General features: G+C 33.9%; 2 protein-coding genes and 1 long non-coding RNA gene across 8 annotated transcripts; all 3 read right to left on the bottom strand.

The window, feature by feature from the left end:
- Positions 1-495: 495 nt before the first annotated feature.
- Positions 496-1,974, bottom strand: LOC106304880. Of its 6 annotated transcripts, XR_001262853.1 has the most exons (5): positions 1,758-1,974; positions 1,587-1,690; positions 1,369-1,425; positions 990-1,110; positions 496-903 (listed from the first exon to the last, which is right to left on the bottom strand). XR_001262853.1 is itself a non-coding variant. In XM_013741270.1 (3 exons), the coding sequence occupies exons 1-3, from the start codon at positions 1,486-1,488 to the stop codon at positions 777-779; spliced, it is 348 nt and encodes a 115-aa protein (XP_013596724.1). In that variant the 5' UTR covers positions 1,489-1,560; the 3' UTR covers positions 496-776. The 6 variants fall into 6 exon arrangements, 1 of the variants encoding a protein (XP_013596724.1); XR_001262852.1 differs by having other exon boundaries at positions 1,587-1,968; XR_001262854.1 differs by having other exon boundaries at positions 990-1,090; positions 1,587-1,968.
- A 3,673-nt stretch (positions 1,975-5,647) lies between these two features.
- Positions 5,648-6,521, bottom strand: LOC106305537. Its single transcript, XR_001263001.1, has 3 exons — positions 6,387-6,521; positions 6,175-6,289; positions 5,648-6,094 (listed from the first exon to the last, which is right to left on the bottom strand). It is a non-coding gene; the product is annotated as an uncharacterized LOC106305537 (long non-coding RNA).
- Positions 6,522-9,709: 3,188 nt separating this feature from the next.
- LOC106301177 (WD repeat-containing protein 75-like) lies at positions 9,710-13,738 on the bottom strand. Its single transcript, XM_013737520.1, has 16 exons — positions 13,501-13,738; positions 13,244-13,429; positions 12,927-13,100; positions 12,433-12,841; positions 12,218-12,336; positions 12,057-12,134; positions 11,813-11,953; positions 11,681-11,725; positions 11,426-11,592; positions 11,265-11,343; positions 11,106-11,182; positions 10,897-11,026; positions 10,676-10,808; positions 10,430-10,596; positions 10,191-10,353; positions 9,710-10,101 (listed from the first exon to the last, which is right to left on the bottom strand). Exons 1-16 carry the CDS (start codon positions 13,618-13,620, stop codon positions 9,887-9,889), a joined length of 2,403 nt encoding a protein of 800 aa, XP_013592974.1. The 5' UTR covers positions 13,621-13,738; the 3' UTR covers positions 9,710-9,886.
- Between the last annotated feature and the right edge of the window lie 2,533 nt (positions 13,739-16,271).

The following is a 16,271-nucleotide window of genomic DNA, read 5'->3' as shown; positions in this document are numbered from 1 at the left end:
GCTGGTATAATTGTATTGTTACCATTGCACAGCTTCAACATTCAAAGGGAAGTGGAGACACCCCATAACATACGGCAATGCTGTCACAGTATTCTGAAATTTGGTGAATGTTGCTGGAACACAAACCCATTAAAAACGAAAATCCAATAATTTTTTTAAATGTAAACTTTCTGTGATTTATAATCAAGAATACAAATAAGTTCAAGAATGAGAAGAACACAAGAAGAAAATATTTGAAAAATCATTTGTTATGTTATGTTTGTCTTTCTTTCCTCTGCTCATAGACTCTTTTTGGGTTTTTAACATATACAAGGTCAACTGTCTAAGACTTTAACATGGAGAAAATTTATAAGGTTCTATTTTCCTTTTACCTCAAGTGAAACTGAAGTTGTTTCAGTACCACTTAATAGGAATTGCCTAAAAAGATAGTGTCTACTTTCTTCTCTGCCTGAAATCATCAAACATGCACTATAAACAAACACACTAAGCCATTAATTAAAGGACTACAAAAGTGGGTTTTTCTTGATCTTGATTCAGTGTCAAATTCAGAAGTCCATCAACTTTAAGAGATATCTTTCTCAGAATTGTTGATAACTTGTAACTCAGGTCCCACAATAAACAGGATAACCTAAAGAAATCAAAAAGGACTCTCAACACGCATAAGCAAAAACAGAAGAGAACATTGCAAAACTGTTATATGTCTGGATTCATCTGCAACAGAACGAAACCTCCACTCGCAGCCTTGGACGGGTTCCAGTTACAGTTCTTGTCGCGGTCTAAAGCTCAGAAGTGATCATCTTGAGCTTCCCCATAGCATAAGCATTTTTTGATAGAGTTTTGAAGCTTCCGTCCACCGAAAGCAGCAGTGTACTGTTGATGTATATACTGCACAGACGATGTCTCCTGTAAGAACGTTAAACAGACGTCACTTTCCAACAACAAAAATTGAAAAAGGTGTAATCTTTGTAGAGAGTGAGAGAGAGACTAACGATTGGTGTGCCTTTGATACTAAGGCGAGGCAAAAGATCAGAGGAGGAGAAATGAACAGGAGCAAGTGGATCTCCCCTAACTCCGAGAAGAAGCTTGTCTCCTGGTGATAATCAGAAGACACTGTTTAAAGTAGTAAGTATTAGTGAGAAAACATGAATCGCGTTAGCAACGTAAACCGCTAGTGTACCTGAAATTCCCGAGTTACAGTTAATAAGAATTTCAATTCAACTTAGATAAACATTCTTACATAAAGTTATTACAACGAAACCTCCTATGCAACATTGGAATCAATAGAACTAAAAACCAAGAGCTTGGCGATAAGGTTCTTTGAGAGTGAAGAGAGTCATGCTATTTATTTTGTTGTGAGGAACAACTTACCATGTATCTTTGTTGAAAAGTTGCAAGAGCTTTATGCCTTTTCGTCATCTGGCATGCCTGAAAAATTAAAAAGGATATCAATTTAGGACACTCATGATAAAAGACGACGACTGAATGCATCTGGTTCTCGTAACGGTTCTGGAGTTGTCTCGCATTACACGATAAGGGGATATGAAGCTATGTAATCACAGTGCCTTATGTAAATACAATTAGTCAACCTGTTCGTTGATGAACGTCTCAACATCAATCCAGAGAGCTTCCCATAAAAGGATGAGCTTGGCCTCTCCCAACCCAGGAATAAAATCGTGGAAGAACCATTATACTGAAAATAAGACTACTGGTTTCTGAATACGGAATGAGAAAATGGTTCTCCAAGTATGAAAGCAAACCTTTTTATAGTCGAGATTCCACTGCCTTCCATGAGCTGAGATCGCATTCAAGAGAGATCATGGGGGTATGGATTTAAGAAGGTCTTGAAGAGGTTGAAGTTGTAACTGGTATCTCTGCGGATTGACGAGGAAGAAGATGAAACAACTCTCTTGTAACTCAGGTCGGGCCTCGATCTCGATTGGCAAAGGAGGAGTACACCTTGGTGATGCAGCCTTGGTCCGTTGTGAGAAAATAAACACGAAGCCCATAAGTTGTCTATATATTTTAAATGAAACGATGCGTACAAGTGATAAAGACACATTTCGATCTCTAAAAACACTATTTTCTGATGCGGCAAGCTGAGAAAGAAAGAATAGTGTTCTTTTATAGTAACTAGGGTCGGTCCGTAGGGCGGGCCGGATATACTTTACTTGTGATCTAGGTTATTATTTTTGTATAATTTTGTGGTTCGTGTTTTTGGTTTGCATTTGCAAGAGATGGGTGATAATGATAGGAGAGATTATATGTGATAACATATATTTTACTTGTTTGCAATGTTGTTTGTGTTAACCATGGTTTTTTAAAAAAAAATTCTAATAACCATGGTTGCGGCCTTACAATCTGTGATGTTTTGATAGATGAGTTCTCTATTGTTTAACCATATATTATGCTTTGTATAATGGGGGAAAATTGGGTGGTGAGTGGTTCGTATCGGGAACAAAAATGTCATAGTGATTGTAAATTACGATTAGTTATGAGATTTCTTGAAATTTTAAGGTTCCTGTAACCTGATTAGGGTGTATTTGAAGTTTTGGCAGCATATATTGGTGGACTCCTTGTTTTCTAAAGTACGAATATAACAATTAGTGGAGTTATATTGTTCTAATAGGTACTGTTTAGGTATTATTGATTTGTGACTTTCCATTTCGGTACTACTCAATTTGGGTTGGGGATTGATAGTCCACTTTTATAACCATTTTCTTTATTTCGACATGATCGTTTATCAGAAACATACAGACAAAAGTTATTATTTATTTTCAAAAAATTTCTAGTTAATATATTTTGAATATATTTGATCACTAAATACACAACTTTATGTTCAGACACAATTGACCATTTTCTACATTAAAACAAAAGTGAAGATAATGTATTTTGTTTAATAATTTTTAATTTTTTTTACAACAATCATTTTTAGTTTGATTTTATCTTTTTATTATTTCTGAATTGTTACATCAACAGATATTACACCAACAAATATCTTTTTATTATTTGATACATTTCACATCTTTAATATAACATTTGTATTGATTCAAAAGCAAAGCAACAAAGAAGTAATTAACCTTTTTAGAAAGCTCAGTGTGGCTAGGCTTTCATTGTCAACGTAGAAGTGTGTCCCTGATGTCGAATTGAGGAATAAACGACTTGCATTCCACACAATAGGCTACAAGAAAATTTCCTTTCATTTTTAAAGAATTAACATTTACAAATAAGACGTTTTACAGCCAACTACTTTGAAATTTATGTTGGTTGAAACCATCGCTTTGGATCCACACCCAAGAGTTCTAACTTCCCACGAAGGAGAGTTGCGACCTTGTCAAACAGACTAACACAAACAGTGGTTGACCTGCATAGGTGTTTGAGGTTTTCAGAAACAGTTTAAAAACAAACCCAAAACAGTAACAACTTCAGACAAATTAGACGATGCAATGGAGTAAAGTAAATGGACATTTGTATAGTGACCATAACACGCTGAATAGACTGATCTTCTTCATTATAAATGGTGCTGATCTAAGTTATGTGCCTGAGTAAGACAAACATATAGAAACACAAAGTAAAAGAGACGCTTTAAGACTTGTATACCTTGCCATTGGCGAAAATCAAAATCAATACTGAATAACAGAATCTGGTTCACGGGAAAACACTACCAGTGCTAATAAACACGATACAGTTCGCTGAGAAAAATAAATCAGACCAAATATGAGTTATCTATATATATATATAGATTTGAAGACTGAAATCGCCTACGGAAAGATGAGTAGCAGAGAGATTATGGAGTTCCCGATTCGCAGAAGAGAGATTCTAACATATTTATACCGCAATCGCCGACGGAACAACGCAACTGAAGTTCTCGTAGTGGGCTCACGAATTAATGGGATTAAAGACAGAGTAATCACAACACTTTCCGTTACAGAAACTGGATCGTCATCGTCTACGCCAATCTAAGAGAAACGAAGAACACAAACGCATTCATCATCTCGGCTTAGGGTTTGCACATAGTTAGGTCGTCACTGGGCCGCAAACAAAACATGAGATTAAGCCCAAATGGAAGCCCAGACGAAGCCAAAGCACGACACGCTGCGTTTCATTTAACGGACACGTGTCAGATTGATGATGCACGAATTTGTGACATGGCATCCCATGTGGACACTCTAGGAGAGAAGGAAACCCAATTATATATATATATATATATATAGATATTTAAGGGGTTTAATAATATACATAATACAATTTTATTGATATTTGGTTATTTTTTTGCCTACATTCCAATTTTAGGAAAATAAACAAAACATACTTTGACATTTCCGTCGACAAATATCTGATTTAATATTTACTTATTTAATAATATTATGGTTTAATAATTTACTTTTAAAGTTTTTTATTACTATTATCTTAATTGGTCTACTAATTATTTTTCTACTTTTTGTTTTATATTTCATTAGGGGACTTAAAAATTTTATGCTCATTGCATATATCTAACTATATATATAACTTTCCTTATAGGGATTTGTTAGTTATAGTTAAATTACTCTTTCTAATCAACCATTGAAAGTTTTACAGTACAATAATTGAGAAGTTTGACTAATTAAACTATATATTTTTATATTAAAGCGTAATTTGATTTATACATAAATATGTACTTAAAGTTAATATTCTCTTATTGAATGTTAGTTTTTTTTTTTTTTTTTTAACCATTCTTATTGAATGTTAGTTATAATTTTTTTCTACCTTTCTTGCTATAATATTCATGAAAGAATATTTCAAGTACACGTAATAGTTTATTTAATTAAACATGGGGTTTTTTAATTTATGCTGGCTCTTTCTTTATGGTGTCTTTGTAGTATGCACATAATTCTATTATATTTGTGGATATCTTGATCTTTAAAACATAGTATATAATATATATAATATGTGTCACAGACTCTTTATATGAAACCTTAAATCTAAAACAATGTTTAAGCGTTAAGAAGAAGGTTTTCATAAAAGTAGCAAATGTAAGACTATAAGAGAAGAGGGAGTCCAGTCTTTCAAAATATGACACTTAAAACACTGGTGAACGATATCTTCGTCGAAGCCTATAATTGTTCAAGAACACATTGGCTCCTTTTCCGGCGAAGATAGTGATAAAGTCAGTACATGAGAACATACCGGATCAGAGATAGCGTACCAAGTAAACCAGTTCAATGCTAAGCTATAAATATATGTATACTATAAATATAATGTATACGGGTCATGTGTTTAGCTTCTTAACTATTATGGAGCCGCAGGTACTGTGTGAGCATTATATTTATATTTAGTATTTGATGAATAAAATGCGAATGAAGGGAAATATCGAATATGAATGGACCCATCGCATGTTTAGTATATGTTGTCATTGTCAAATTGGACTCAAAATATGCGGATGATTGCCTACGTTAAACATGATCATATTTACAATCATGACAGAATATAGAGAATACTAACTTGAATTAAAAAAAACCATATAATACCAAATATTTCCTAAATGAGATATATTTTATATTTGGTATTAAAAAAACCAAAACTATAGAAGTAGCAAAGTGTAAAACTCAAACTTGTTAATTAAGCAAACACCAGAAAAGGAAAAAAAACCAACATAAACAACTTCAGCATTAAAAAAACACAGGAAAAACTGCGTCTTGTACTCCAATCCTCTTCACCTATGTCTTGCGTGGTTTCTTCACCTTCTCCGATGCTACCTGCGCCTGGCTAGGTCCACCAGTTTCCACCTTAAAAGGCACTGTGATGGCATCGGGGTTGTCATCTCCATTGTAAACGTCGCCTCCCTATCTGATAAAAAAAGTCATATATATCTTTATACCGAACAGCCACGTATCTGGAAAAATCTATGAACCTTACATTCTATAAACCTTAGATTATCAACAAATGCAGGCTGCAGCACACGGTCACGCTCACTGAGGATGCGCGAGACAGTAAAGGTCTGATGATTCGCTGTGAATTTAAGTGAACTCACCCTCACCTGGAATGTGTAGGTCTTACCAACCATGTCTCACACAAACGGCGGGGCCTGTGTTTCCTCTGGGTTGACACCATCACCAGCCTGAGCAAAGAGTGGTTCAATGGAAACTGTGAATAAGTAGCCAGTAAAAAAATATGAATTACAGTTGATAAAGTACATACCAAAAGATGATCAGCTTCAAAGGCCCTCATGTTGTGAAGTTTGGTCATTACCTCATCGAAACAGACAAACAAAGCTTTACCAGTTTCATCTGCAACGGACATCTCCACACCGTACCTAGCGGACAGAGAACATACATCAAATCCTAAAGGTGAGTTTGCGCTAGGTCAGAAATTTAATGTAACTGAATAAGTTGCCGGAAATTAGCACATACCGGAGGACACCAACTGCACTGGTATTGTTGCAAGGAAGACATGTGAAAGATGATACTGTGCGCTAAAGTTTCTTGGCCCAGTTTGAGCAGGAAACACTGCACCATCCCTTCTCCACCTTTATTTCAGTTACTCTTCTGGTACAGATAAACACCTTCAGCTTCACCACCAAAACCCGACCAAAGACATGGCTTTACCACATCAGATGAGAGCTTTAAAAAAACCTATTTTTAGAAATAACCTTTAACTACAAAACGTTTGTTTATCAAAGGAAAAAAACAAAAAAAAACTACAAAACGTTTGATAAACTTATTATCGAAAATCGTGTAATTACATTTCTCAAAGAAACACGTATAATTACATAAAACATGCATGCATACGTATAAACCCCCATTTACGTATGCTGGTTTTAAAAAAAAAAATATAAGCTAAACTAATCTTTTGTTTCAAAAAAAAAGAAGCTAAACTAATCTTTTAGAATAATATATATAATTTATAATAATGTATGTAATAGCTTTTCTTATTTTACTGCCTTTTAAAATTTAAGACCAGCTATACACATGCAATTTTTCAAACTTTCTAACCGGCGTGATATAACATCATTTAATATATAAAAAAACATAATTTAATATTTTTTGTTATTTAAACGATGATCTGCAAAGAATTATTGTACTATTTCTTCATTTAAGTTTGTTTTGTTCTACTTCGATATTTTCAGTTTTCGATTTAAAATATATAGGAACCATGCAGTTATTTATGAAATTCGGTTCGGTTTGATTATTTTAGTTCTTGGTTTAGTTCGAATAACAATACTAGGAACCGACTAATATCCGATATTTTTTTGGTCTTATTCGGTTCTATTTTCAGATAATTAGAGTAAAAATCAGCTTTTCAGATTTTTGGATAAACATCAGATAATTCAAATACATTTAAATATTTTGGATAAAAAATATTATGGTATTTTTGATTTTTTCGGATAGTTCAGATAATTTTAAATATTTTAGATGAAAATATTTGGGTAATCTGTTTTTTCAGATGGTTTGGTTTGTAAGTAATAATTTTAAGAATATTTGCTAATTTTAAAACTAATTATAATTGATATTTTTAAGTAATATAAATTATATTTTAAATATTTGGATACACATTTAGTTTTTTGTTTGATTTCGGTTCAATTTTTATTTTTCGAATCGAAATCGCTTGGATATTTGTGAACATCAATTTGGTTTTAGGTTCATTTTTTTTGGTTGGTTTTTTGATCTCGGTTTATATGCACATGTATAACTTCTTCTCTTTTTTTTTTATCAAATCACATGTATAACTTCATATTTTATCATCTTATGTGGTTAATAAAGTTTCTCAACAAAATTAGCTAGCCACTCCTTTTTAAAATCTTATATATTGGTTGATCCAGTTATTTTCGAAAAGAACATATTTAGTGCTATAGAATAGAAAGAATATCACACTATTTGGTTTGAATTTAGAATGCTTTCTAGCTAATATCAGGAAATAACCGAATCTTCTATCACATAATTACTATGTTAATCGCCTAGACAGAAGCCCAAATCTAGACTTCCGGTATAGATATGACTTTATTTCAAAGGAAACTTGAACTCCCCCAAAAATGTAGTAACACATTCCTAGATCTTACCCACTACTACTTGATCACAGCCACGCGGGCAGCCGCTCCTTTTTCAACCTTCCAAATTTTAAGGGATAAAAATGATATTATTTTTTTTTGAAAAAATATAGACAATGATATTTTTTTGACCGATATAAACAATGATATTTCATCTTCTCAAAAGTAGAAAGCTTTTCCAATATGGAAAACAAACCTTACAAACTATTGTCCTCCTTGCATGTGGACATAAAAAATAAAAGCTATGTGTCCCAATGGCAAATATACTACTTCCTCCGTTTCATAATATAAGTAGTTTTGGCTAAAAGCACGAAGATTAAGAAAATTATTATGTTTTTAAAAAGTATTTTATAATAAATATGTTAGATATAATTTAACCAATAAAAAATAAGTCTATTTAATTTGATTGGTCACACTGTATTCAATAAATGTAAAAGTTACCTAGAAATACGAAGACTACTTACATTTTGAAACAAAAACATTTCCCTAAAACTACTTACAATATGAAACGGAGGGAGTATAAAATAATTAGCTCAACATGTCGGACCACCAAAAGAAAACCTATAGATAAGATAATAGACAGGCCTAAAACCATCATAAATCATTGACTAATTTATTTTTTTATTTCCAACTTAATAATGCAAGATGCATGCTTGTTGAAATATTTGGAATATATAGTTTCCTTCTCGTGGGTTAGGAACACCTGACTCGTTTTTACAAATCATTGAGAATCGAAAACCTCCCCAAAGAGTGTTTGTTCCTTCTCTATTCTATTTGGTATGGTTCAACACATAAAACCACGTTGACTTCGATTCAAACCAAAGCTCCAAATGAAACTCTCTCAAGTGTGGTTGCAATTGCAAATTTCGTTTGGTTAATAGGATTAATCCCCGGTTCTCAGAGCTGTTAACTCGGGTGCAACATGTTTAGCCAAGACCAAACTAAAACCACACATGCAGATGCAGCCAAGCTACATTAATTCAATTTTTTTTTTTTCAGCAAAACAAAGCAGACTCATGTAGACTATGCGAACCACCCCGGTAGCTCTGCATCCATATGGACGACAAACGACGGTTGCTTTCTTGCACTGCGTGCGAGACTATCCGCCTTTAAGTTCTGTGTCCGTGGTATATGAATGATCTCTGAGCTGTTAAAACTCCTCTTTAAAACTTTTATGTCTTCCAAGTAGCTTGCAAAGGCTGGCCACTCTTCTGGTTCCGACACCATCTTCACCAATTGAGCACTATCCGTTGCAAAAGTAACCCATGCTTGTCTAAGATTCCTCATACATTCCATTGCCCATATAAGGGCCTCTATCTCTGAGTGTAGTGGCGACTGACTCGCTCTCGTGTTCCTTGTTCCCATTAGTCTATCATAGCCTTCCAGGGTATTATACCATCCTTGCCCTAAAAAGCTATCTTCATTTTTTCAAGATCCGTGTGTAAAACACCATCTACCTGGTATACTCGTTATTATCGAAGATACCAATTTAATTAAAGATTTATTAAACTTTTTATACTTAAACGTAAAGTACGAATTTTTCTTTTCTATCAGCTAATACAAATTAATAGGAGATGGTTTAGTGCGACTCTTTTCTTCACATAAAACATTTATTTCTTCGCATCTATTTCTTCGCATAAAACATTTAATCATGAAATCGTTACCATAATAACTTCCATAATTTGTTATAAAATAATAAATTAGTATTAAAAATAAGAAGTTTTTGTTTGATTTATATCAATTGCACTAAGAAAACAGAAAATACAAAGACTGCTCACGGGAAGTCTGCTGCAAAATGAGTTCAGTTCGTATCCTAAACCTTACAAAACCTTTACTTTTTGTGGCTAAGTTTGTGTAAAGCCTTTCTCACTCCACAACAGAGTTACTTTTCTCCATTAGTGACTCGAAGAACTCACCACATAACTTCTGAAGAGGCGGGAAGTTTAGTGTTGAACCACTGAATATAGTTTCCCACGGTCTCTCTGACGATATAAACGGTGTTGCCAACGACTCAGCATCCTCCTTTCTCTTCTTGTCATAGTCTGGTAACTGTCCGTACAGCGATGTGTATCCAAAATCTCCTAGACAGATTTGAGAACGTTTTCGATTCATACATTGCCAAAAAGGGGTTTAATAGAGAGTTTCTTTCTTGATATGTTTTGAGTTTTACCTGTCTCTTCTTCACCAACAAGACCCTCGTAGTCAATAGCGCTACGCTCATGTGTGTCATCACTACTGGGATCGAAGACAACATACTCGTGGCTTCCATTTACAAATGCAAGACGAAGCTGAGACTTGTCTCCTTCAAGAAATGAGATTGATCCTCCCTGAGCCTGCAAATGTAGACATGGTTTCACTTGTTAGTTTCATTCATCTTTCCTTTACCGTTTAAAACTCTTTGTGACATACCTTCATTACAGTCCATATAGATACAGGCTTAGGATCTGATCCGTTAAACAAGAGAATGGCACCATCTCTACCGCGGAAGATATTCTTCTTAGATTTACTCTTTCTGAAAGTTTTTGGGACCAGAGCCAAGACTGCAAAAGTGGACGAATCCACTGCAGAAGTGACAGCTGCAGAACGAGAAGAAACGTTTACTAAGCAAACGCACAACAAGAACTTTCAAGAAGAGGTTTTAAAGAAAAGATTTACCTTCTATGCGTAATCCATATGACCATGATAAAGATAGCTTTGATGTATTCCAAACAGATAGTTCAGGTTTTGGAAAATTTGATGCAGCAACAAGGAACTCAGACTTCCCAACGAAACAGAGCTTTGTGATTGGCTGTAACACATTGAGAGGTTTAAACATCAGTCTTTATAAGAAAGACTCTTTTTAACCTTTTTGATGGGAAACTAAACAGTTCTGTTACCGTAAGAGTCACTCCTAAAACAGACAAGAGCATGTTCTTGACCGGATTCCAAAGAGTTATAACATTCTCAGCTGCAACAGCTAGAACAGTACCATCCCCAGAGAAAGCAGCAGCAGTCATTGGCTTCTTCCTGAAAAATATTCAAAAGCGAAGAAGAATATATCATTCTGATCCTTATGAATGCCTATAATACACACAAAAGATATTACTTGTAAGAGCCAACTGCATGACATATCCAGCTAGAGTCCTTCTCCGTCTGGCTCTTGTCGCTGTTGCAAACCCAAATCTGAAATGACAAACAGTGATGTCAATAACAATCTTAGAAAGATAGACTTAGAGAAAGAATATTAAATCAATTTAAGAACTACCTTGAAGTCCCCACCAAAGGATGTACTAACTGCCATGGAACGGGTAGGGTGGAAGGCAATGGCCGAGACACCAGCATCCCTGTAAGATAAACAGAAGGAGAAATATTGGGTGATGATGATAAATAAAGATTTGAACATTAGCAGAGGGATAAGTTGATTACTTGTGAGGTTCGTATACGATTGTGGACAAGGTGAAAGTTTTGTTGTCTGGTTCAGACTCCCAAAACTTAAGGGACACTAAGCCTCCTATGCCATCTTCCGGAAGTTTCACTTCGGTTGTACTCATCACTGACCCATCCAGGGAGAGAGCAACCGCTGTCACCACAACCTGTTACCATATTCCCAAATTAGTCAACTAAACAAACAATAATAATCTTTTACATATAAAGACCAAATAAAACATGAAATGTACTTACTGTGATTTCATCACCTGGTTGATGGTTTCTCTCACAAACTTGAACCTGCAAAAACAATAATAATTTTACATTATCACATACCAGCTTATAGATAATTCATGGACAACACAAAGTGGAAAAGAAGATAATAACCTCTGAAATTCCACGGTCATTAAGGAGATTGTATAGCTGAACACAATAGTTCTCTGTGCACAACGCAGCTATGCCAGAAGATCTATCAAAAGCAACAGTACTAGACAAGCCTTCATACATCTTAGGCAATGATGGGGGAGGCTGAAAACCAAAAACACAAACTGAAGTAAATGCCAAATCAAAGGAAGATATAACAAAAGTTACTAGAAGACAAGGTTTGAAGATGCCAGATTCTAAGACGAACCTTGATTCCAGAAATGGTTCTTGAGATCTCCATGGAAGGCATTTTAAGCAAATGGATTTGGTTATCCGCACAAACAACCTGCAGCTCCTTGCTATCAGTAAAACATTTGCTTCCAGTACATTATGAGTTAGATCAGACTGAAACAGCTAGCTCCGACTTACGGAAGAAAGAGTTGGTTCTGGAGACCAAATGAAGTACAACAAGGGAGACCCTATCCTTGGTAAAAACTTCTTCTTCCCCGTGACCAGCTGCCAAACAACAAGCACCCCTTCCCTTCCCCCTAGAGAAGAGAGTAAGAAAACAGAAGCAACACAGAGTAAGAACATTAACACGCTTTCAAGAGGTCAACGTAACCAGAAAAATAACTCAGACGCACCTGAATACAAGTATGCTCCATCGGAAGAGAAGTTAAGGACATTAACTTCAGCAGAGTGCCAATGCCACGTGGTGCAAGACTCAGCATCATCTCCATCTCTCACCCCGGGGTTATCCAAATCAACCATTGATCTCGCATTCTTCTTCTGACTCGCCAATGCAAGCTTTCTGTTACCGAAGCTTCTCCAAATCAACACTCTTCCAGTCACATCTCCAGCGGCAATAATCCTCTCCGTTGGATGAAAAGCAAAAGCATTGATAACCTTAGTGTGATGCAACGTCATCTTCTTGGCAAGTGCGTTCCTTGACCCTCCTCCAGAAGGAACACCCCATACATGGATTTTGCACTTGTGGCGGATTCCGAAAAACTCCCCAGAGGGAGAAATAACTATAGACTTTGGCTCTTCCGTCTACACAAGAAGACAAAAGTAAAATTATTTCAACTCATCAATCCAACCAAAGACACAACAAGTCTGACCCATAACAAAAGCTAACCTCTTTCAAAGTATCTCCACGAGGAAGACGCTCTTTAGCTAGGTTAAACCTTCGAATGTGTCCACGCAGCTCTTTGGACCCTTCTTTAACCAGACTCGTATCCTCAACAGAAACATAAGCAACTAACTTACTTGAATCAAGTTGTTGAGGCTCGCTCAATAGACAAGGAATGACCTAGAAAAAAACAGAAACAAGAACATAAGCTCAAGTCCAAAGTAATAAACTTTAACATCACACAAAGACTATCAAAGCCAAAGTAACAAACTTTACATCACACAGAGATTATCAAAGACAAAGTAATCAGCTTTCTTACATACCATAGAGTAAATGGGAACTTGGGCATCAACGGTTTTCAAAAGCTCAGGTCCTGAGAAGTCCCAGTGACGAATCGTACCGTCGAGAGACGCAGTCCAGCAGTAACAGAGGATCTTCTGAGCAGCGCTCGAGGCAGGGACGACAATAAGAGTCGTGACTGGAGCTGTGTGACCTTCAAGCGAAGTAATCTAAAGAAAAAAGATGAAACCTTTGAATCAACGGTTCACTTTGGTGGTGAAAAAGGGAGAAAGTTGGTAACCTGTAAGCCAGTGGCGGCGCTGAAAACGGAGACATTGTTTCCTGTGCAGACGAGAAGCTTCTTTGCGTCGTTGGAGAAGGAAGGAGGTGATGTCACGTAGCTTCTACCGCCGCGAATCATGGTTGCTAAAGCTGAAGGAGAGGCGGAGGTTCAGGGTAGAAGAAGAAGAAGAAGGGAGGCAGACGCTCAAAAGTTGGTTCTTTTAAAAGCCCTAAACCCTTCTTCTTGTTTCTTTCGATTTTTCTATTTTATTACATTCCAATATTTGTTTTTTAATTTCATCGGAAAATATTAAAGAGTTTTGAAAATTAATGCTTGGGACCGGAAGCATTGGGCTATTAATATTGTCATTAAGTCAGTCAGGACCTGTGGGAAATTTCATACAACTGGGCTTTTTATGAGCACTAATAAATATTTACAAAACTAATTCTGAATAATCAATAAATGCTAGAAAACTAGTTTTTTTTTTTTAAGAAACACCTTAAGTAAATGTTAGTAGATGCATATAAATGTTTTTAAAAATTATTTTAGTGAGATGAAAATGCAACTTTATACTATTATTAGTGGTTTGCCCGCGTTTCGCTTTCGCGCGGGTTGTTGCTTTGGTTATTGGTTATTGGCTTATGATATTGTTGTGTTCTTTGCCATACAAATGTGAGAGATGTGTTATGTTGTGTTTTGAGTGGTGGTGTTACAGTTATGGTTGTTGTTTGATGGTGGTAATGGGCATGATATGTGAGGGTCGTATATTTCTTGGGTGTAGCTTAGGAATTGAGTTGGAATGCGGTGAAATAAAGTTTTGATCTTTGCAGACCAAGATGGAAGTTCATATTCAGAGAAATAAATGGAACCCCATTGTTTATATCATGTCTCTTTGAGTCATGTGCATTACCTCCTTCGTAGAAGATTCATATTCCATTCAATCAATTCACTTTCAGTCACAAAGGCCATACATAAAATATTTAGAAACAAAAGAAATCAGAGATATGAACATGATATGAGAAAGATCTAAAAGTATAAGCATGTTAAAGCTTAGAATGAAATTTGTTGTTTGAATACCAAAAATTAAGCATTAGTCTTAGGTCGTACAAACTGTTTTAGAGTTTGTCATAGTACAACATGGGCACATGAACTATTTTATTGTTTAGATTTTGATCAGTTTTGTTGAAATTTTTATTTGTTTTTGGATATGAAGTTAAATAATGACTTTATGTATGGGAGTTTAGCTTGTTCGTCTTTATGAAACTTTTTATAATATCAATGGTGCTGTCAAAGCAGAAACACGTTTGTAGGGTTGTGGAGAGCAATAGTTTGCTTATAATAGTGAAACAAATTTTAGAAATGAGTTTGACATAATAAGTTTGTTCGCTATATTCCCTTTATATAATCTTGACATGCTTAAGAATAAAAAATAGTTATGTCTATATAATATAGATTTTTCAATCTTAAGTTTCAAGTTCAACTGAAACATATTTTTATAAGCGAATCTTTGCCGTTCGTATAGTTTTTTGTATGTCAAACGTCTTAGTTCTTTGCGGGATGAATATTATATATAAATTATTTTTAAGTATTATATAATTTTTATATATTATGAATTAATAAATATATATTAAATAATTAAAAATTTAATAACTATTACGTATATAATTAAATTGGTACAAATACTTAAATAAATTTTATTAATCCAGACAAACACTTTTTGTATTTTATATGGTATAAAATTAAGTTTAAATGATATTAACATAGAAAAATAGTACATTTTTAATATTGACATCTATTAAAAAATATTTTATACTCATATTATTTTTGATCGTTTGTATTTCCTTATAACAAAATTTTTGAATCAATGATAACAATAAAAAATTTGTGGGATGTTTAATAGTTTTAGTAATTTATAATTTTAAAAACATTCAATGCAAAGTTTAAAATCTAAATATTAAGTTGTCAATAATTGTTCAAAATGTTTATCAAAAAATTCAAAGCAAATTCGAAATTAAAATACTTATGTATTTTATATGGTATATAATTTATTTTTTAAAAAAATATTAATATACATATATATAATATTTATTAAATGAGACTTGCTACTTATGTAATTTCGTAATCATTTGTATCTTGTTATAACATAAATTTTAAACCATAGATCACAAAAATTTCAATGTGAGATTTTTAAAAACTTTAGTCATTTATATTCGTTTTTAAAAATTCAAAATATAACTTATACGAAAAAAACTAAATTTTTATTATATAGTTAATGTGGTTGTTTAATTTATTTTAATAAGTTAAAATAATAAAAAATGATAGAGAATAGAATAATTTTTATCAAATCTTTATGATTCAAAATCATTAATTGTCATATATACTTTACTCACATTAGGTAATTCCGTGATTTTTATTTAAGGAAACAATGAAGAACATTTATGATTAATTTATGGTTAGTTTAATAAAAAAACTTATTATATATTTATATGGACCAACATATTTTTCTAAGGATTCTAAGAAGACTTATTCTTGGGTTCACCCCCTAGGGTGAACCTCAAGGTTCACCAACCAATAGAATTGTGTTATTTCATATTTGGTATCTTTTAAAAAAGGAAACAAAATATTGTCAAATTATATTATCTTTTTAAAATTAAAAAGTAAAAAAAAAATAAATAAAAAATAGTAGTAATTACAAAAAAAAAATATTTTTAACGTCATCAGCAAAACATTAAACCTGAAATCCTAATCCCTAAACCCTAAATCCTAAACCCTAAACCCTTGGGTAAACC

The sequence above is a fragment of the Brassica oleracea genome, chromosome C7 (assembly GCF_000695525.1).
Source record: "Brassica oleracea var. oleracea cultivar TO1000 chromosome C7, BOL, whole genome shotgun sequence".
NCBI lineage: Eukaryota > Viridiplantae > Streptophyta > Magnoliopsida > Brassicales > Brassicaceae > Brassica > Brassica oleracea.
Note: the sequence above shows the minus strand (reverse complement) of the source record. Positions and strands in the feature narration are given on the sequence as shown.

Bases quoted from the DNA above. Each gene is read 5' to 3' on its own strand.
- LOC106301177 (XM_013737520.1), bottom strand. From the start codon at position 13,620: ATGATTCGCGGCGGTAGAAGCTACGTGACATCACCTCCTTCCTTCTCC. The intron at 11,027-11,105 runs GTAATATCTTTT...AATATTTTTCAG, and splicing joins CATGCAGTTGGCTCTTACAA to GAAGAAGCCAATGACTGCTG. The intron at 10,809-10,896 runs GTAACAGAACTG...AATGTGTTACAG, and splicing joins TTTTAGGAGTGACTCTTACG to CCAATCACAAAGCTCTGTTT.
- LOC106304880 (XM_013741270.1), bottom strand. From the start codon at position 1,488: ATGCATTCAGTCGTCGTCTTTTATCATGAGTGTCCTAAATTGATATCC. The intron at 1,091-1,368 runs GTAAGTTGTTCC...GATTATCACCAG, and splicing joins CTTTTCAACAAAGATACATG to GAGACAAGCTTCTTCTCGGA. The intron at 904-989 runs GTTAGTCTCTCT...ACGTTCTTACAG, and splicing joins GTATCAAAGGCACACCAATC to GAGACATCGTCTGTGCAGTA.